This window comes from Theobroma cacao, chromosome 6 (genome assembly GCF_000208745.1).
Source record: "Theobroma cacao cultivar B97-61/B2 chromosome 6, Criollo_cocoa_genome_V2, whole genome shotgun sequence".
Lineage (NCBI taxonomy): Eukaryota > Viridiplantae > Streptophyta > Magnoliopsida > Malvales > Malvaceae > Theobroma > Theobroma cacao.
The window spans coordinates 20,666,778-20,687,912 of record NC_030855.1 but is presented as its reverse complement, the minus strand read 5'-3'; the positions used below and the strand labels follow the sequence as shown (position 1 = coordinate 20,687,912).

At 34.9% G+C, this 21,135-nt stretch overlaps 4 protein-coding genes across 8 annotated transcripts; 1 reads left to right on the top strand and 3 right to left on the bottom strand.

Annotated features, from left to right (window-relative positions):
• On the bottom strand, positions 1,317-2,994 carry LOC18596319. 3 transcript variants are annotated; one of them, XM_007024720.2, is made up of 3 exons: positions 2,603-2,994; positions 2,327-2,416; positions 1,317-2,013 (listed from the first exon to the last, which is right to left on the bottom strand). In XM_007024720.2, the coding sequence occupies exons 2-3, from the start codon at positions 2,408-2,410 to the stop codon at positions 1,609-1,611; spliced, it is 489 nt and encodes a 162-aa protein (XP_007024782.1). In that variant the 5' UTR covers positions 2,411-2,416; positions 2,603-2,994; the 3' UTR covers positions 1,317-1,608. The 3 variants fall into 3 exon arrangements, with proteins under 3 accessions (XP_007024782.1, XP_007024783.1, XP_007024781.1); XM_007024721.2 differs by having other exon boundaries at positions 2,844-2,994; XM_007024719.2 differs by having other exon boundaries at positions 2,514-2,836.
• On the bottom strand, positions 3,741-8,092 carry LOC18596318 (ubiquitin-conjugating enzyme E2 34). Of its 2 annotated transcripts, XM_007024716.2 has the most exons (11): positions 7,907-8,092; positions 7,542-7,584; positions 7,063-7,214; positions 6,513-6,567; positions 5,891-5,929; positions 5,676-5,739; positions 5,520-5,581; positions 5,388-5,427; positions 5,202-5,229; positions 5,012-5,103; positions 3,741-4,630 (listed from the first exon to the last, which is right to left on the bottom strand). In XM_007024716.2, exons 3-11 carry the CDS (start codon positions 7,117-7,119, stop codon positions 4,351-4,353), a joined length of 717 nt encoding a protein of 238 aa, XP_007024778.2. In that variant the 5' UTR covers positions 7,120-7,214; positions 7,542-7,584; positions 7,907-8,092; the 3' UTR covers positions 3,741-4,350. The 2 variants fall into 2 exon arrangements, with proteins under 2 accessions (XP_007024778.2, XP_007024779.2); XM_007024717.2 differs by lacking the exon at positions 7,542-7,584.
• Positions 9,414-9,917, top strand: LOC18596317. Its single transcript, XM_007024713.2, has 2 exons — positions 9,414-9,751; positions 9,846-9,917. The coding sequence occupies exons 1-2, from the start codon at positions 9,504-9,506 to the stop codon at positions 9,910-9,912; spliced, it is 315 nt and encodes a 104-aa protein (XP_007024775.1). The 5' UTR covers positions 9,414-9,503; the 3' UTR covers positions 9,913-9,917.
• On the bottom strand, positions 9,902-16,335 carry LOC18596316 (pumilio homolog 23). Of its 2 annotated transcripts, none has more exons than XM_007024712.2 (11): positions 16,234-16,335; positions 15,695-15,962; positions 15,246-15,609; positions 14,712-15,014; positions 13,955-14,122; positions 13,067-13,210; positions 12,655-12,774; positions 12,314-12,499; positions 11,487-11,635; positions 11,016-11,198; positions 9,902-10,694 (listed from the first exon to the last, which is right to left on the bottom strand). In XM_007024712.2, exons 2-11 carry the CDS (start codon positions 15,841-15,843, stop codon positions 10,289-10,291), a joined length of 2,172 nt encoding a protein of 723 aa, XP_007024774.2. In that variant the 5' UTR covers positions 15,844-15,962; positions 16,234-16,335; the 3' UTR covers positions 9,902-10,288. The 2 variants fall into 2 exon arrangements, with proteins under 2 accessions (XP_007024774.2, XP_017979381.1); XM_018123892.1 differs by having other exon boundaries at positions 15,695-15,957.

Genomic DNA, 21,135 nt, shown 5'->3' with positions numbered 1-21,135 from the left:
TTTCAAAACTTAATTTCAGTTGATGCATTGATTTACTTGGAGGTCTTAGCGTACAACCCATTTAAATTCTACCTTCTGATCACCTCTTTTTGAACCAGTTTAAAAACACTAATTCCCCTGCCTCTAGAACATGTACAATCCTTTAGGCATTGATAAGTCTAAACCACTGACCTTTCCTGATTAAATTATGTTCTTATTTCAAATTGATCACTATCTAAGACCAAATCCCTTACCCATTTGCTTTGAAAATCAAGTTGTCTTCAGTTGCAAGGAATGAAAAATAAAGAAAATGGGAGGCCTAGAGCACTAGCATATGGTTCACATGATTAATTGCTCAAGCCTAGACCTCAGGTTTGGTTATGTAGTGCAAATAGTTGGGAAATAGCATATTGCTGCTATTGGTTTAGGTTATAGACAAGGGCTTACAACAACCAATGCCTGGTTTTATGGGATAAGGTTTTGAAAGCAGACTAGAAACTCAATGAAGCACCATGTCAAATGCCGCATTCTAGTAGACTTGTACAGACATCTCTTAATGCTGTTTTGAATTACAACACTAAATAAAATTTCCCTTTTTAATTTGTACAAGAATCATGGATATTAAGTCTTGAGAGTGCATCATTCAAGGAATATTTCCGTTTCATTGAAATGATCAAGGTCTGTAGTCTTCACTCCATCTTGCATTCCTCTAGCGATCAGGTGAAATAGCTGAAAACAAAGTGATTAGCGTGGGTTAGCCTAAGAGCCGACTGCTCCTTATGTATATCAAGCTAATAGGACCATTTAAGGAGAATATCTAGCTCCTGGCTAGATTTGAGAAATGAAATTGGTTTTGTGAGAAGTGTTCCCCATGATGCTCTTTTTAAGCAGCTGAACCCAGTTGAGCATGATAGGAACTAGGAAGGCCTTCTCTGTGAGAAATCTGGCTCACTAGACAATACTAACTGCTACAAGGAATCGCCAAATCCAGATAGAAGGCAAAACCTCATGCAAGTTATCGCTTGGCCACCCTCGAGCAGGGGACCGCTTTTATTTCAATTTGTTCTTCTGTCTTCCCCTGTTCTTCCTTTTCACTATTGCTTTTTTGACTGGTATAGTGGCATGTGGTGACAATCCGGATTAAGGTTAGCTAACCTTTTCCTGTTTTAGGAGTAATACCTTCCTAGTTTTTCATGAACAAAAATGGTCATTAATAAGATTAAATTTCCGGTAGACATCAGAATCATAGACTTGATAATTCATTTCAATTCCTTGCTTATCCAATGCATGTCTTCGAGGACTTGTAAGCATCTTTAATTATTGAACACAGAAACGTATAACCATCATTGAGACTTTAAGAAAGACAAACATGAGAAGGGGATTAAAATACAATGGAGTAAGGAAGCCAGAAATGAAAATCCAAGTTCAATGAGTACATGCATCACTTTTACGACTTAAATCTCTTATCACTCGAATTAACTAATAGCGCTGTGTCTAGTTACAAGCCTCTTCTGTCAAATGTCCCACCATATACCTATGAGAACTAAGATTCAGATTATTGATATCTAATTACTACCTCATTAACTATAATACGCTATGGTTTCTGTCATAAATTCCCCGTATTTGCCACTATGTCACCAAATAGACAGGTCCATAGGCGTTGATTTGATAAGGGTCGTTAGGCTGGTCAAGGCACATATAAGGTACCTCATTCTCTACTTTCCTCGTGGAGTGGAAAAGGATGGAGACTGGCCCTGATGATGGACGCCGGCGCCGTGTGTCGACTCCCCTGGCAGTTCCGCATAATGGGCCAGAACCATAGCCTTTAGTTGGCTTGGAAATATGAAGACCATCGACTGGATCCGGACTAGGCTTGCTCTTTCTGTCAATTTTCCACCATGAGAAGAGAGAATTCTTCCATGATTTCTTGCTCTTTTTCTCTCCTCCAAATCTTTTCTTTCCCACTTCCTCTGAACATGAAGATGACCGCTGGAAGTTTATGTCTCTTGCATGTTGTCTAGCTTCTTCTAGAAACTGATAACAGGGATCAAACCCAAAATCAGATATAACTTAACATACATGCTAACTTCTATTGGCAGAAAACCTAGCCCACAAAAATCCTTATAGGGGCGCTGATGCTTCAGCATCAGAGTCAGAACACATTTGTCTCACAAATTTATCTTTATTCTTTAGTAAGAAATAAGATGTACTTTTTTCTGTCAAAATCAGGGTAATTTGCTGCCAAAATTATATAAATATAAAATATATTCCATTATAAGTTCCTTGGAAGATAAGTCATAAAGAGAAAATGGGAGAGAAGCAAAAAGAAAGAAGGTGTTGCGTTTACCTGTGAAAAGTTCACCTGAGGATCAAATTCATAGCAAGCATAATCACTTGTCTCATGTTTCGGATGTACTGGAGATTTGCTCATGGTTTCCTACAGGTTACAAAATCAAGTTAGCAGAAATAATAGAAAAGAAAAAAAAAACCACCTCAAAAGAAAAGGGCATCGATTCATTTAGATCATCTGAAACCTGCTTTACAGTTTGATACTATAGCATAAATAAATGCTCCACAATGAAAGAGGTGCAAGCTGGTTTAGAAAACAAGGTAGCTAAAGTACCAAATACAACTTGTAATAGGAAGAGACAGAAGGTGAAATGAAATTTAGAGTGGTATAGCTTCAGTTGAGAAATGAAGGCAATGATGTTTTAAATTCCAACCACTCGAATGATTTCATCTAATGGAGTATACAAGGCAGGGGGCCAACCACCAGACTGAAAACCCATCACACGCTAAAATAGGAGATTTATGGAAACTGAAAAAGGGTTTTGGTAGTTGAAATGGCAGAAGCTTTTACGTACGTTTGCTATGTAAAGTACAGCAGTGGGGTAGATAGCCTGGTGAATTTCCCCCTCGTATTCAGTTCTCTAATCTGTTAAGGAATACCAAAAGTGATGCTGGAAAATCAGCAGGTATCGAGCCAGCTAACCAGCTTTTTAACCAAAGAAGCAAAGATAAATGGTCCATGGAAAGGAATAAAATCATTATGTCTTTGCTCAAATTAAACGTACTCATCAAGGCAGATGTAAAGCGTTTTTTGGTAAAGAGAGGTAAATTTTGACACAGATATTTACATTTGATTACATCTGAAACAGCTTTCACGGGTTACAGGGCTTATGCGCAGTACCTCACTTGTATAGTTACATTAACATTTACTCACCATTTTAGTTAGAAAAGTATCACACCATTATAGGAATTTTACGAGTAAACCATCCTAGAGAAGCGAGCAACGAGGAGCAAGTCTTGGTAGGGAGAAAGAAACCATGTAAACTGAAAGTCAGGAGAAAATATCTGACGCCATGATTTGCAGAAACAGTTGTAGGTCAGTTGAGGCCAATTATTCATTACCCGAGCTACAAAACAAAATATATACTCCACGATGATGAGAAAACAATTATTATTATTAACAATAACAGAAAGGATACTTTATTCTGTCATGGGGATAATTAGAAGAATTTATGCTTAATTTGCGGCGTATTTTTTGGGGGCTCCAACGGAGGGAAATGCCAACTAGACAGGCACTAAGGTTCCAAGTGCACCGAAACCAGGGAGCGGGATGTCATGCTTTTAGCTTGTGACAAGAAAAACATCGCCCATGTTATGATGAAAATACCATAATAAGCGATATCCATATTAATTACTGTATTGACATATGATTTGGCAAATATAGTGTGCTAGGCTATTGGCCACAAAGTATATTAAAGAGGATGAAACTTAAAGTTCATTCATTCATATTACAGCAACGGTAAAATGGTGGTTTAAGACTTGAAGAAGAAGAAAGAATAAAAGTAGGTGCAAAAAAAAAAAAGATACTGACCCTACCATTTTACATAATACAGCTCAAATCACTTTTAAGAAAAGCTTCTGGTTCTTTAACACGTCCTCTCTCGCGAAGTTGGTCCATTGCTTGGCTTCGTGCCGGACAAGTTCACAATTTTCACAGCTAAGATAAACCTTTTTGTATTTTCAGTCCATGAATTGAGTCCACGACCTTGGGTGTGCATTAGAGAGAGAGAGCGAGAGAGAGAAGACAATGTAAAACCAGAGTGACCAACAGACTCCAACTAAAATACGATCAACATTACAGGCATGTAATGTTTCCATGTGTCAATGGGCAAACTACCAACATGAACTGAACATAGGAGAAACATCAGTCAAGATCCAACTGGCTCTCCTTGGAATCAAACCCCCTATATAATTCTTTCAAGTACACGACAAGCCTAAGGAGCATTGAAAATGATTCCCTCAACTAGAAACTGTATAATCACTAACCACTACATACTTTTTCCATACCTTGTGCCTCACGTATCAAAGTTGAAGCAGCGGCAATGCCATTACAATGCCAAAGATGGAAACTAGCAACAACATCATCCACGTTGGGAATGACTGTTTTCTGTTTCTTCTTGTATCCCTCAGGGGATCTACTCTTTTACCATCCTCCACTGAAGACTTGACACGTTTTTCTGCCTCAGGTTTCAAATTTTCTTCTTTAGTTGATTCTGGTGATAAATGCTCTGAAACAAGCTGCTGCTGCTGCTGCTTGTTGTACTTATCCACATACTCTGGAAACAATTTTCTGAATGTTGGGCTGCCATAAAAGGACATCAGATGTAAAATTGAAGAAACATTTTCCCAATAGTAACTGCCCACCTGCTGTTCAAAAAATAAATAAAAAAGGAAAAAAGGAGGAGGTACAATTGAAAATGCGTGGAGATTTTAGCTAGAAGCAAACTACCTAAGCAACTTAACACTGTTAACATCAGGTGTAACTGTGCAAAGTTTATCTTTTAGCTAACAACAACGCAGAATCCAACCAACGCCAATAAATTAGCTTCAACAGGACCACAATCAACATGACCCAAAGCATAATCATAGGGGCAGCAAAAAGGGAAACTAATTTGGAGAGCCCTAAATCCTCAAAAAAGGAAAATTAAAAAAAAAATCAGTGCAGGTGAAGCAATTAACTTACTTCTTACAATTAAAAGCAAGGGATGCCTTTGCCAGACGTTGCTTCTCAGCAGCAGTAGTGTTCACACTGCCGGTGGTAGGACTGTTATCCATCTACACAAGAAAAAAGGCAGCCTGGCATAAAGGCATATTCCCAAAGGAAGCAAGAAGTATCCACAACTTAACAAACTGCATTCTTCGCAAACACTCACCATGAAAGAAAGAAGCCCTGTGAGTATGCTGCATTATTGAACAGAAAAAATATTAGCTTCAAGGGCAAAAGAAGCAAATAAAATCTTTAACAACTGTTTTACATGTCAACAGCATCCTGTAACATGTGAGTTTCTAAAAAATGGTGCAAACAAAAAAAAACTTGCAATTAGACTGATTCCTCATACCTTGACACAGACCACATAGGATTCCAACTTTCTGGATGAACTGCAAAAGAATAGGACCAAGGTTAACATGAAACCAATTATTAGAGACATAAATAAAACAGGAATCTCTAAATTATTCTACAAAAAACTTACAATCACTCATGGACAAGCATATTTTCTTCTGTGTCATAAACCGTCCATTGGGGGTAATCATGCTACATGGAAGAAAAATGTTTCCTGATGTAAGACAGAGCTGTGTGTTTCTTATCATAAATTTTGAAAAGGTCAAAACAGCAAGAAAGTGCATACGTGATTCCAGGAGGTTTGTAGGGATACTCTGGAGGGAACTTGATCTTTCCATAGTAATACCCACCTTACCAAACCAAATATATACATACAAATATATATATATATATTAAAAAAATAAAAAAAAATCAGATTACAATATCAGATAACTTCTTCCAGAGTCTACAATGAGCTAGATAAAAATAACCAACAAGCTATCACGGGGTAAACTAGCCAACCTGCAAAAGGTGTTCCTTCACTCCCCTCCAGCACATAATCTGAAACGTAGAAGTGAAGAATATATTAGATGTTCAAAACACCACCTAAATCAATAGTAAGACTTAGAAAAGAAAATCGTAAGAATCAATCATTATCAATCAAGTGTTGCCACCCCATTTCAGTGCAAAAAGACAAAAGAAGCTAGAATTCCAAGCCAAGCATGAATGGTATCCAGGAAGCAATCCAATTTTATCATGTAATTGCATGGTAGCAGAAATATGCCCTGTCCTCATCATTACTAGCAACAGCCAAAAATTAACTAACCAATTTAAGATTCACTTCAAATTCCTTCCAAAGTGATTGAACAAGATTATTAGATATAGCTATAGCAGGAAGCTTTATACACTTACATCTTAACTGACATCCTAATACATAAAATGACCAACAGTCAGGTTAAACATCCATGATCCACTCTTCAACAGCATTGAAAAATTTGAAAACAATCACTCTTTTCCTGCCTTTAAAGGGATAATAAAAACTAGGATAGCAAACAAATTCTTACTTTTTACGGAAGATGTCTTCTTGTAATGATTGCAGAGCCTTATCTAAAGAAAGGAGATAAAAAAAATGTAATACACTTACGCCACTCAAGAATGTCATTTGGGGATGGACGGGCAACCACATGAGAAACTGGTTCCTACAAGTTCATAGAATAAGTGTTAAAATTATCCAAGAAGAAAATTGAATGAAGTTACAACAACTTCTCCTACTACAACCAATATATTTTCTAAATACTATCCAATTAAATAGTGAAAGTACTCAAAAGATATCCATGTGGTTTTCTTTTTCAATGGAACTTAAACATAATGGCTATTAATAAACCAATCAAATCAGACATTAGGCTATCATATAATACAACACAAAATTCACAGTCTATTCACTATTGATGCAAGCTCTGCAGTAACAAGCTTTGTACAGAAGTTACCAGAGGTATAAATTTTTCCTTGTATTGAAAGAACAGTTTATAAACCATAGAAACACATAAGTACCATAAAATTCAATTGAAATGAAAAGTTAACAAACTAATGTTAACAAGCTTTCTACAACAGCTAAGCATTCCAGGGTTCAGACAATTCGAATACAAGCACGGGTCATAATGCAATGGCATAGGAAATACAAGTGGAAAACATACTTTACACAGTGCTCTATATTCCTTCTGAAGGCGCTTAACACACGATTTCTCTGCCATTCCTCACAAATTAAAAGCGGTCTCGGCCACAACAACAAAAAAAAAAAACCCGACCTGCTGCTTTGTTCCTTCACCCTTTAAATTACAATTATTCACTGACAGAAAATAGAGCAAAATAAGAAGACAATTTGCAAAACACAAGACAATATAATAAATTCCAGAATCATCAGCCTGAAATCCTCTACTGAAAGATGCATATTAGCAGGCAAAGCTAATTAAGAGAATGATGATCCCGTAATAATTATTGAGATCAATACCTAGAAAATTCCAAATGACTTTGACGAGCTAGAAATCAAGAATCACGAGAATAACTCAAAAAAAAGCAACATACATTTGTCTTTCTTGAATTGCTTTAATTAACAACTGATTAATTACACAACCAAGATTATACAGTACATAATTTAAGCTAAGTAAAATATTACCTTAGGGCTCCAATTTTCAATTTCTTCTTATAATTAGCGTGACCTGGAAATTAAATTACCAAAATCATTACCAATTAATTGACAGAGAAATTAACAACCCTATTTAAACTGAAATTGATTGAATGATTAATTTTGATGATCAATGAAACTAAATTTAAAATCAAAGTCTAAACATGGATCCACCAATTTAAACCCCCCACCCTCCCAAAAGGGAAAAACAAAAGAACCAGAAAAGAGATCGATCTTACAATACTGAAATTCAACGAACAAAAGCTTCAAATAAATGATTCCAAAATTAAAAAAAAATCAACCGAAATTAACGAGAAAAGATTTTTTTTTTAAAAAAAGAAGAATAAGAGAATTACCTGAGGATCGAGGCGGTTATTTTATGATACAAACGAGAATAGAAACTGAATTAGAATTAGAATAAGAGAAGGAAAGAGAGAGAGATTAGCGAGTAAATCCAACGGAGAGAGAAAGCGAGAGAGGACGGTTATTTTTGATGCTTCGTGATTGGCTTGGCTTTATATATTAGTACTGTAGCGTACTACTAGTGCTGCTGCCTCGTCCTTTTCCTCCCAATAAGGGTTCGAGATTGACTGATGGCAGGGATTTTGCTTCTTTTCTTTTTTTTTTTTTTCTCTCCTTTGTTAGTTTGTTAAAAGACATTATCAGCCTTCATGAAAGCACTTTTATGTGGGATAGTGTTGGTGCGGAAATAATCAATGGGCTATTTTGGCAATATATATATATATCTTTTTTTAGCAACATCTTTTTCCTCTTTTGTTTGGAAACGTCCTTTTTAGCAAGTCTTTCCTTCTCTACAACTTTATTTTTTGCAATTAATTTATTGAAATTCAAGGTGTTTATGGTGTAGGTAGGCATCAGGCTCACAGCCTGCTTATTCAGAAAGGCAAAAAACCAACTGCCTAGGGTTGAATACAAAGTTCAACATCATGGAAATGGAATCCAAGGAATCCCAGGCCGTTCATTTTAAAGGGCGTTTAAGCATACTTGAAGCTGATTGGTGTGGAAAACAGGAGTAAACTAATTGAAGCAGTTGCTTCTTTAAGATATTTATAGATGCTATGGAAATATTTGAACAGCCATTTGGTCAACAGAAGCATTACATTATTAAAAGGAGTCTTGCAGAAATCTTATCCTGCACCTTGAAAATATCCTAAGCAAATACCTATTAAATCATGGTCGGTTGCCATTAGCCACCATTCCACCACCAAGTTTTACTAAAGAAGAAAACATAACAAACAATTCTTTATTAGACAAGTGAACAAACCACCAAATTTGTATATGAATCAAATGAGATTGAAATAGTTAATATGTTAATGAAAAAGTGTTTGTTTAAGTTTGGTGATAAAGGAATCACGTAGACATAAAATTTAAAATTTTATTTTAAAAGTTTTGTATTTGAATTTGAAAATAAAATTTACAAAATAAGAAAAAATTATATATGGTTGTATAGATAGGTCCCAAAAAAGCAACTTTCACATTTGTTAATGAAATTATCACCCCTCCTAGTACCAAGGTCTGATCACTTTGACTAGAGGAGAAACTAGAGCTGCTAGAATATAGTATATCGAATATTGCAGTTTTTTCTCCGAACAGCTGTTACCTGCAATTTTTTGAACTTGAATAACCAGACCGATCCAACATACGACAGTATAAAACCAATCCCTTTTAGTTCCCCAAGAAATAAATAGTTAAATCACGTGCCTAATCACATGACCTCTCTGAAAACAAATCACTGTTTACCAAATCAGCAGGTCAGACTTTCCATCATGCAACAGTCAAACTGTCAAAGTGGAGCACATGATCTCACTGGGGAGCAGATCCCAATTAGATTTTTACGAGTTTATAAGCAAGCCGAGTTTGGATCGAACAATCCTGTCTTAATCATTTTCAGTCATTAAGCAACAAAAATTCTTACAGTTAATTAGCACCGCCATGAAGGCCTACACTCTAGCACTAACAGCTCTTACTCTTCTACTTTCACTACTCCTGTCTTCTTGGGCTAATGCAGCTCAAGCAGAAGCTCGACCAATTCGACACCCTCAATCGTCGTCAGTGTCAGGCAAGGCTTCATCTTCTCAAGCTCTTGGAGATTTGCAAGCCGACAAGATCATCCCTCGTACGCAGGTTGATTCCAGCTTTCGGAGAATACCTCCAAGCAATTCAAATCCTATACAGAACAAGTAAATTTTCGCATTCACATCAACAGTTCATGCCTTTCTGCCAATCGCGGCTTTCCTAATAGTTGTGACTTAGATACAATGCTTTTTGCACCAGGTCCAACCCTCCATTACAAGGAGAAAGAAGTAGAAGACAGCAGATACCACGATCTCTAAAACATTAACTTTTTTTTCCTGTTTAAAGAATTTCTTTGTTACATTGTCTGCTAATGTAGAGTTATAGCTCAGGACCAACATGTATTGCATCACATAATGCATTAACAGTTTTGCTACCATACTCTGTCAATTTCTATTGTTAAATTGCAAAATTTTTGGTATAATACTTGGTTGCAAAGAGAATTTTGGACTTTTCCAGCAAGGTTTATATTTTCTAGCCTAAACAAAATGCTTGGCACACCCAAAATTTATCTCAACTTAGAGAGGAAAAAATAGCGTAAACACAAAAACAAGGTAACTTTTCTCCAGTTGCAGGCTGTAACACGATGCAGCTTAAGTCAGCGACCATAAAAAACATCAGAGAAATGCAGGGTATCCGCAACTTCAAATTTTCAGTTTCTGTTTTGAAGCATTCGATGATGCCCTATCATTTATGCGTTGTTTCTTATGTGGTCTGCCTTGAGAGAGAAAATTTTGGACTGCATTTTCCATCACCTTCTTAGAACCAACTGCATCTTCAGACCCTGCATCTTTGTTTCTTTTCTTCCTTTTCTTCTTTTTCTCTGCTGAGGTATCATCAAGCATGGAAGTGGAAGTGAGAAAACTGTCTATCTCTTTCCTTGTGTTCTTCAACTCTTCGGGGTCTGATGTCTGCATAGAAGCATTAGAAAGGAATTTGTTCTTTGTTGGTGATTTGGATTCACTAGAGCCAAATGCAAAATAGAATTCGTTGTAAGCTGATTGTTTAGATGCTTGTTTTGACCTCCACTGATCAGGTTTGGTAGCATATCTGTCATGATAAAGCAAAGGTGAGGAAACATATGAGAAAAACAAAACACAAACAGCAACATTTCTTTAAGAATGTAGCATAGATGAGATATAATTTTACTATGTGAGCAACTAATATGTGACACAGATGAATCTAACCTCTAATAAGATAATTGATAAGTCAACAAATTAAAATATGAAACGAGCAACTGAAATTTGAGTTTGTTTTCCTATCAAACATAAGTCCAAACTAGACTGAGTTTGACATGCATTGCGTTTAGCCAGTGACGCAATACAGGAATAAATCTCAGCCTGACAAACCAGCATACTGTAATTTACTTACCTATCAATGTCTAAGTTCCTAAGGAGATGAGGGCCTTGTTTTGTCTTGGAGAGTTCAGCTTGTACAGCTAACAATTCAGATGCTATGGCTTCCCTTAATGACAGGCTACCAGCATTGAAGCATCTTTCAACAGTAAATGAACCAGATGGGTGCATCGCAAGCTCCCCAAAATGTCCACGTAACCTTCAGAGTAGTAACAGCAATGAAACAATAGAATCATAAATATTTGAACATGCATCAAAATAACAGTTCAATATGGAATCTCAGAAAAGAGGAGAATAGTGGATATTATATCCCATATAGAAAAAAGGCAGAAAAAAAAGTTCTGATCAGAAAACAAAGTCCATTTCATTTGTTCAGACATGAAACAAGTTCCATTGGTATCACATTTTATCAATGAACCAAATTAACCAAAAACAGAAAAGAACTTCCTGGAAGAAATAAAACCGCTGAAGCAGCAGCTCAACTTACTTCACAACTAATCTGCGCTTCTGCTTTGTGGAAGCATCAGACGCAAGAAATGCTTCAATGACACGTGCTCCTCCAGCATCTTTAGCAGCCTCAAGGACATGCTCAGCATCCATGGATGTAATACTCATAATAAAAGGCTGTATCCATTCCTGTAACCAGAAAGCAAGATATTGCATGCTAAAATTAGAAAGCCAGCAATTCACCCTTTTGTAGAAAGTAGTCAAGCCACCATCCCAAAGAGTTGTCAAGTTCCAAAAAAATCAAGATACAGATAAACATAACTGAAGTATCATATTTCTCAACAGGACATCTTATTCCTCATTTCAATATAATAAGCAAACTGAAGACACCACCATGCGGGACATTTAGGGTTTAACACTGAGAGGTTCCAGGGAATAATATCTTCAGTTCAAGAATTCAAACTAAGATCTCCAAACCAGTCAATCATCTGGCAATTCACCTTTCAAAAGATTTCATTTAAAGATGATTAAAAATCAGCTTAAGTATCAGGCTACCAACCATTTAAATATTTTTCTGCCCTTACAATAGCAGTGCTGTTTAAATATTTGCCACAATAAATTGAAATGTGGAGCTTAAATATTTTAAATATTGCACTATTATTACTATACACACATCTTAATTAGAAGTTGAAGCCATTGATGAGAAGTTCAATGTAAGTGTACATGCACACAGAGACATTAACTTAGGTTTAGTTAATGCAAGCAAAAGTGGCTAATGACTTACTAATCATGTATGATATATCCGATGCCAATAATCTAATTGGACAGAATCAGAATGATATAACACATTTAAGGGAGGCAACATACACTTTGGAATTTAAAAATAGCCTGCAGAATCAGAGAACCCATGGTATGTATCTTAACTCCACCTGCCCAGTTCCAACTCGACTTGTCTTCACAGCTGAAGTAACTGTCAAGAAACAGTATTCTAGGAACAATACAGTTTGAAGACTCGTTTTTTGAACCAACTGCGGCAGCCAGTGCCTGACAACACTGAAAAAAAGAAAAAAAATTCACCAATGATTAGGACAAAATGTGGACTTACATTGACGAGAAGTTTCAGTATGACATAACTGCCAAGCTGTTTCAGACTCAAATGTAAAGACTGACTAGATAGCAAGTCAAAGGAGTGATATCAACTACTAAACCTTATATTCATGAGTTTGAAGCCTTTGACATGCAGCAATAAGAAAAGCAATAACTCCTGACTTCCCCATTCCAAGAAGATCCTCAAATTTCAACCCAAGCTCTTCCCACATCAACTCCATCTAACAGACAAAATGAAGAAAGTTTTTGCAAATTTGAGAACAGTAGAACTTAGCAGGACATCCAGCACCAGAAATAGCTTTCATACACAGAAGATTCCAACAGCAGCCAAAGATAATTAAACAATAAGGAGCAAATAAATATCAACAACAGAATTTCACGAATCGAACACTAGTATCCATTGCATTAGATCCAAACATTTCAAGAGATAACCATTAGCTTAGAAACTAGTAAAGCATAAAAAAAGGTACACGCTTCTATCTAGTATCATTAGTAGAACGTTGGAATACGTACTTGATCTTTTGTTCTTGCATGAGAAATTAATGCTTGAACAACAAAGTTTCCACAATGATGTGATGAAAGCTCAAACAATGAATTCTTGAAAAGCTTTGTGAACATCTCATTATACAGGCTTTCAGGTGCGACCTCCAGAATTACCTGCAATTTGAAGGAAATGAAGCTACACTGTGGTAACAAAAAAGAAAGACCAGAAAGCAATAGTAGATGATTTAACTGGAGAATAAAAAGGAAATAAAGGTGTGGACAAATCAACTACTCTTTAACTGGTTTGTCATTCATCCAGTTGTGCTTCCAAAAGCACAAGAATGTTTAGAGTATAGACAATGCAGCTGCAGCAGCAGTTTTGAATCTTATGGCGAAATTATTAGAGCGGGAATGAGAAAAAGATTTCACTGCTGGACCACTTCTGTCCATAATTAAGGGAATTCAACTAAAAGAAAAAGAGAACTTCACTCTTCCAGAACAGTGTCCAGATGGGTTCTAACTGGTAGAGCTGATAATATAACAATTATCAACAGTAGACATATCTTTTGGGGAGTAACTGATAATAAGAATGACATTCAGAGATTCATGGACTAACATGAATAATAGGATATGAAGGAAATTAGGTGCAAAATTCTTTGAAGTTTAGTTTTTTGGAAGGCTAACTAAGCAATATATTTAAGATAGTATTGTTATTTAGGTTCATATCCTTGAGAAGCTAATCACAAAGATGTCTTCCAAAATTGCATTTTTATGACATTGATTCAATTCGAAATGCAGTAACATTTCACACACACAGATAAATGAACAAAGCATTTGATACAGAAAAAGAAAAACACATCATTATGTAAAAACATGAAATATATAAACAAAATATAATCCTGTTAACAAGTTGCTTACTTCCATTAAATGGCTAAATGCAGTTTCTTTCATCAATTCTACAGTTTCACGAACAATGGCCAAGTCAATGCACTTTCCTTCAACTAAATTTTGCTTTTTGCAGCCAAGAAGAACCGGAATTATTTGCAGTAATTCTTGATCATCCCCTGCTAGTAGCTTCAGAGCTGTCTGCCAAGTGCGAAGTGCTAAAAGTTCAGTGTTAAGTTGACTCATTACTTTAATGCCTCATATTTAAATTGATTCATTACTTTAATGCCTCATTTCAAATGGGGTAAATGCTCGCAAGGACAAAGATAAGAATTTGAACACTCAACAAAAGGCCACAAACACCCATCCATCCATCCATCCCCATAAATTACCACACTTCCCCTTCCTGTAAAAAATAAATTAAAGGCGTATGTGATAGAGGGTATGTGTTAGAGTCTACAAGCACAATGATAAAAACTTGACATGTTAAAAGAGAAACTACTTCAGGAATAAGAATTGTGTATCATGTGAACTTCAAATAATCAAGTTTCAATAAAGTAATTGACACTATTGAGTGAATTTCAAGAACTAATTATCATCTTTGACAACTTAACATACAGTTGCATGGTCCTATAATAGATGATTTATCTTAATACTTCCTGACTATGCTAGTCAAGTATGTTATAAGGAGACTGAATCCACACATACAAATTGCTTTTGCTTATCTGACACTAAATAATGTTGAGAAAATGAGAATAAGATAAAATAACAGAATGAAATGAAGACATACCTGCAGAACCAAACTGCTATACTGATCAACTTGTAGGGTCTTAATGTCTTCTCTTGTACAGTTTACCATCCCTGATACAAGGGATTTCAATAAATTTGGAAATCCTTGCTGAAGACGCTGGGAATTATTCCCATCCGACTGAAATAATTTCAAATTCAACCGCTCTGCTAGAATTTTTGATGCCTTTGCTCCATGAAACTCTGCAGAGTCCAAAGGGACTCCTTTACAAAGACAAAGAAAGCTCCGAAGAACATGAGATCCATAGCAATTGCACATTAAATCAACAGGATTGACTACAATCACCTGAAAAGGATCAAACAAACTTTCAGGGAAAAGGGGGAAAGTAACAAAAATTAGTACATGATATCAGTTTGCCTCCAAAAATATTTGTTCATAATAGGTAAAAATATTTGCTAATTACACCAAAAAAGAAGGGCATGTCAGCGGGGAAAGGCCTCCTGAAGTTCTATAACAATAAGAAATGACAAAGTATGTTTTCATTTTCCATTTGAGGAAAAATCAACTACTTGATACCTTGCATATCATTTTCAGAGTCTCTTCAATTATGGCGTAATCCTCTGTGTCTTGAACATGCCTGGCTAATGACTTAAGAGCTGTCTCAGCTACATGAGAACCAGATCTGTCCATTGCAATAGCAGGAAAGACATTTGCACAGCCTTTAAGGAAACTGCAAAGATGGTCCACATCACAGCCCTCAAGTAGAGTCTGAAGAGTATGACTTATGATATAATCTGTGGCTAGTTCTAATTCCTTCCCCCTAGCTTCTTCAAGAGCATTACCACATATTACTGATCGTTCCTCCACATCCACCCCTTGGCTTTCGAAAAGATTCGCAATCTCCGAGAAGTATTTTGCTGTTTCAGGCTCAACCTGTTTCCTAAAAGGTTTATCAAATCCGTTAACACACTCCCGACATAACTTAAAATTTCTCATACCAGCTTGAATCAACAAAGTAATGATACCTGATAAGCGATGTTTGTGAATCCGAATTGCTTTGATGCTTGGACGATTTTTTAAATTTCCCAGTCCCATTAGTCACCTGCCCCGCTACTTTTTTGTTATAACCATCCCCATCAAAACCACCATTTCCTTTCTTGGCCTTCTTTCCCATATCTTTTGCTTTTGAATCCTCTTATATGATCTATCCTCTTAAAGATAACTTCCCTTTTGCATCCTCTCGACAGTAAAGCTATTCAAACCACTAGAAACTAAACTTTCCCAAAGGCTTTCCTAATGCAAAAAAAGAAAGCACAATAATAAGAAGTTACCAACAGAATCAGTAGTTTTAACAACTAAATTCATTTTGATTCCCTTGTTATATAATATGAGCAAATTGAAACAAAAAAGAAAATCTACAACCAAGCATTGTTCAACTCAAATTAGAATTTCTCGAAGCTACGTGGTTCTAAGTATAGCAAAGTAACATCAGAATATAATTAAATAATAATCAAAAGATTGAAAATATGAAAAATAAAAAGATGTTTAGCTTAGGCCAACTTACAGAGGCGGAGGAGCTATGTTCCGATGCTGAGACCTAACTGGAAGAAAACCGCGCTCACAGTCATGAGAGAGAGGGACAGGGCCGTTTTTCCAATAGCTTCGTATTGCCACTACTCCCACAAAGGGCACCGAAAATTTTTGAATTATACGGTGAAACGACGTTGTTTCTTTCTCGGGTCTTAATCCGTTAACTGATTTAAGTCCTGTCGGCCCAACGGGACCTCGGATTTAAAACCCAAAATATTGGTCTGGTTGTGAATTTGCTGTTAGGCCCATCTGTAACTACGAGATAGCATGGGCCAGAGCTCTAAGCCCGTTATCTCCTTGATAATTCACTTTGAGAGACTCTCATTCTTCCGTCGTTTCTCCTTTGTTTATTGTTAAGCAAATGGACCATGGCTGCCGACGCTTCCAACTCAATCATTAAATGTTGGATGTGAATTGTAAGTTATAAATGAATTACGTACGATTTTAAATGCAAATTTGTTTGTTCCAAAACTGCTAATAAGGAAAAAAAGATCGAAATTTCGAGATGAATCCTTTTTGACTAGCAATAAGCAACTACCTTTTTCCTTGCTTTCACATAAGCCTACTCCATCTTGGCGTTATCTTATTTTCTTATAATATATTAATATAGCAGAAATTATGAAAATAAAAAAAGAGAGGGGGAGACATAATGATAAGCTGCCTCGTTGAAGAAAATAGTACCTTCTCTATCTCATTTTGTTTGTCGCTTATTAATTATTTTAGTTAAATAGAGTCAATTTTGATTATTTTTTTAATAAAATTATCAAATTTTTAAAAATAAGATTTATACAATTTTGAATTTCAAACCTTTCAAAACGTATTTTTTGAAAATTTGATATTATATAATATTTTAAAAAGTAATGATCAAAATTGAATTTATTTAATTAAAAAATTAATAAATAACAAATAAAATGAAACAAAAGAGTATAATTAAAAAGAATTAGAAAAACATGGTTATTGTTCGGAAAGTAGGCTCTAGCCATTAGAATTTAAAAAGAGAAAAAAAGGGAAAAGATTGTTTAAACTTATCTATATTAACGCAAGTATTATTTTATATAATTAAAATTTTCTACTAAAATAATAAGCCTTAAAAGTTAAAACCTCGTGTTTCGCATCATTTGCCGGTCAACTTGGACCAATAATGATTCATGGGTAGATGATTGGGGAACCGTAAAAAAGCGTAATTTGCGGTTAGACATACCAATTTGATTCATGCTCAAACTTAGAAGAAGCAATATCTTGTGGACATGATAATTAAATAAAGTAAGCAATTGCCGAAAATTATGGATATAAGAAGCAAGCGAGAGTGAGTTTGATTAATTTTGTGGTTAACATAAATTCAATTTTTTTCAATGAAAAATTTCGGTTGCACGTATGAACACGAGCTGTTAACCAATTTACTCTATAGTCTTCAATAATTAATATTTATATATATATATATATTAATTTTTTTATAAATAATAATATATATATATATATATAAGTTGTAAATTAATTTAAAATAACTAAAATGCTACACTGTTTATTCATTTTGAAAAGTTCTCTCTAAATTTTGTTTGTTAATTTTTGTGGTAACTCATTTTTTAAACTTCAAATATACTAGCCTTTGAAAACTCTTTTCCTTCATGCTTGTCTTTTGCTCTTGTAAAAAAAAAAAAAAAAAATTGCTTCTGTCATCCTCACATCTTTGTTTCGTCCAACTTCAACGATCTGGAGAGAGGAGTCACTACACATTAGTCTAGGAACAGGGGTAAATATAAAACTCAAAAAAGAAACAAAATAGTAAAAAAAATCCGAATCTATATATAAATAAAAAAGTTACCTTAAAAGATGAAAGTCGTTATTCAAATATGTTTTCATATTATATAATGCAACGATTCCTTCTTACCTTTTTATTTTATCACTACCAAAAATAGAGTGACCCTAAACTTTTCAATAAAAATTGGGAGAGTATAATTAATGCCTTCCTCAATGAGGATGACAACCTGGATTAGTCTTTGTTTTGAAAAAGCTAAGCTGGATTAGTCTCACTGATCAACCAAAGGGAGAGAGGGGAAGGCATAAAAAAGCCAATTAGTTTAGCCGACACTCTGGCCTTTGGCCCTTTGCCTAGGTTTCGTATTCTTTTGAAATCTCTATACTTTTAAAAGTAAAACCTTCACAACACGTAACTGTGTCGAACAAAAGGAATGGTTACTTTTCCGAAATAGGCTGCTTTAACATTGCGTGAGCCATTAGTCATTACATAAATCCAAATTGTGATGTACAGCTCTTAATTGGTCCCTGTCTAAGCATGTGAAACTCCCTTACATATAAAAGCTGAAAACCGAGATCTTGTACAACTTCATTTTTTTATGTTGAGAGAGTCCCTTTCCCATTTTTCTATTGTTTATTTAGCAAAGAAAGGGTTGTAACAACTGTGAAGTGTCCAATCCATGGAGGGGAATCTGTCTTTTTATCTTTTGTACCTTTCTTTGGCAGAAACCAAAGTGAGTATTTTAGTGCCTTTTGTTTGGAATCCAACGCAAGTTTTGGATATAATTGGACTTCATTAAGAAGAAAATGTTAAGTGTTAATTGTGTTTACTCCTATAATCTCCCCACATGCAAAATTCATTAATTACTACTGTATTATTCTACCTTGTGCATTGATTATCTGTTGCTCCTAACGGTGGACTTTCTTTCTTCATAGACTTTTCTAGAGCCAGCACACCGCTGCAAATCAAATCAATTATGGTGAGATACAGCTACGTTAATTAATTTACTCTCTTTGATTAATTACTTCCACATGTGAGTATGACAAATGCTTATTAGCTTTCATTAATGGTTTGATGTGGGCATTTCAAACCATGCTTTGTATTTATTGCTTGTTACTCCTTATATTCATAATTCTTTGTCTCTATTTGACTTCATACAATTTTTTTTTCTTTTTTTAAAGTTGATTTTAATACATTTTATATTATTAAAACTTCAGATGTTTTATAGCATGGATGTTAATGAAGTGACTTTTAACGTGGAAAAATTATTAAAAAATAAATAAAAAATTGTTCTATATGAAAATCATTTATTGTTATGAATCATTTCTACGCATATTGCTAGATATTATGAACCATTTCTTACATATTTACAGACAGTCGCGATCAAAGGTTATAAATTTATCCTTTCTATCAACCTTTTTTTGGCACTTTCATTATTATAATATGCATACCTTGTTGGCCTCTTTTTCTTGTTAAGTTGTTATGGAGTCCCTCAAATGGAAACAAATGATGATATAATAAAAAAAATAGAACAATTAACCTAAAGGTATATTGGGTTTGATTTATTTAATTGAAAGTTTGAATTGGCAATAGAACAAGATTATCTGTCATGCATGAATACTAAATTTAGAAGTCTGTCTACTTTTGGCCCGAACTAGAACAGATTAACAAAAAAGGGAAAAAATGAAATAACTAACGTAAAAAAATTAATTTCTCGATAGATTGATAGAGTTGAGAAAATTAAAAATCTGTAGACATTTATTGAAAAAATTGTTTATTCTTAAAATTTGATCAATACTTATTAATCAGACAAAGTTCTATCATAATTTTTTAAAAAAAATGTATCGAAATTTGTTAATAAAAATTTAAATTTTGCACGCTTCATTTATATAATAATATCTTTTAGTTTATCAGTTTAGATTTTCAATTTTAATTTTATTTAATTACTTCTAATAAAACTCACGAATTTTGTTAAGAAACGATATTTATATTTTGTCCTTGATTTATTTATTCCATGATTAAAGTTAAAAAATGCATAATCCATCGAATATAATATATTTAAACCTGCTTTTTGCTGCATGCTGCTCCAGCTCGGGTACCCATCAATAACTTGAGTGGCCACATAGGCTACGCTCCCTTTGTTACCGTTGTTCTGATCTTTTTTGGACAAGTTGGAGGAATAGTTTCTCTTTCTGCTAAAATCTATGGCTGCGCTGCTGTTCTTTGACTCATCATTGGAAAATTAAGGATGTTTAATCAGGGAAATTAAGTGTTTGGTTCAAGTTTTGATTAAATAAGAATTGCAATGTGATTAACTTCAGAAGAAAGAGGAGACGAGTGACGAAGAAGAGACTAATTATAAAGGTTAAGCATCATACATGTCTGAGCACCGACACTATGGGGGGGCATAGCCTAAGTCTGGTAGCATGCATTTCTTTCTTTTTCTAAAGAGAGTTGTGGGCTCAAATATTTGTTTTCAACAACATTAATCACGTACTTCAGTGGTTGGTGTCTCAATCTTCGGAGAAGTTGAAGACGATTTTCGAATGAAGAATGAAAATGTGCAATGTATCATACTGTATATGTCAGAGCCTCCAGCTGGAAAAAGAACAAAAGAAAGTATAGTGATGTACATTAGCAACCCATCCACGGAAATTCAGAAAACAAACATGTGAGTGAAATGCAAGATAAAAGAAATCAGCGGTAATAACAAAGCAGGGACTAGGGAATATTTCAATGACAGCCACTCCTCGTTTAGGTAAAATCTTGCAAGTTGTAGCATGTGTGTCTGAAGCTTTAGGATTGAAAATTAGAAATATATATATATTTTAGTATAAGAACAAAATCAAAAGGTGAAAAGTTAAATAAAAAAAGAGAGAGAATAGAGGGAAGGACAGACTAACCAATTTCACGTGGGCTTTATAATTTCATGAAGTTCAGAAATTGAAAAGCCAAAAAGAATATGCGAATTAGCTCTGCACTCAACCCTCCTTAAATCCTCTATCCGAGCAGCCACTTCTCTTCACTGCACCCTTCCCCAATCTTTCCTTCTACCTTTGCTTTATAGTCCATAAACTTTTCTTTCTCTTCTTCTAGTCCTTTCTTGTAGTAGGCAAGAAA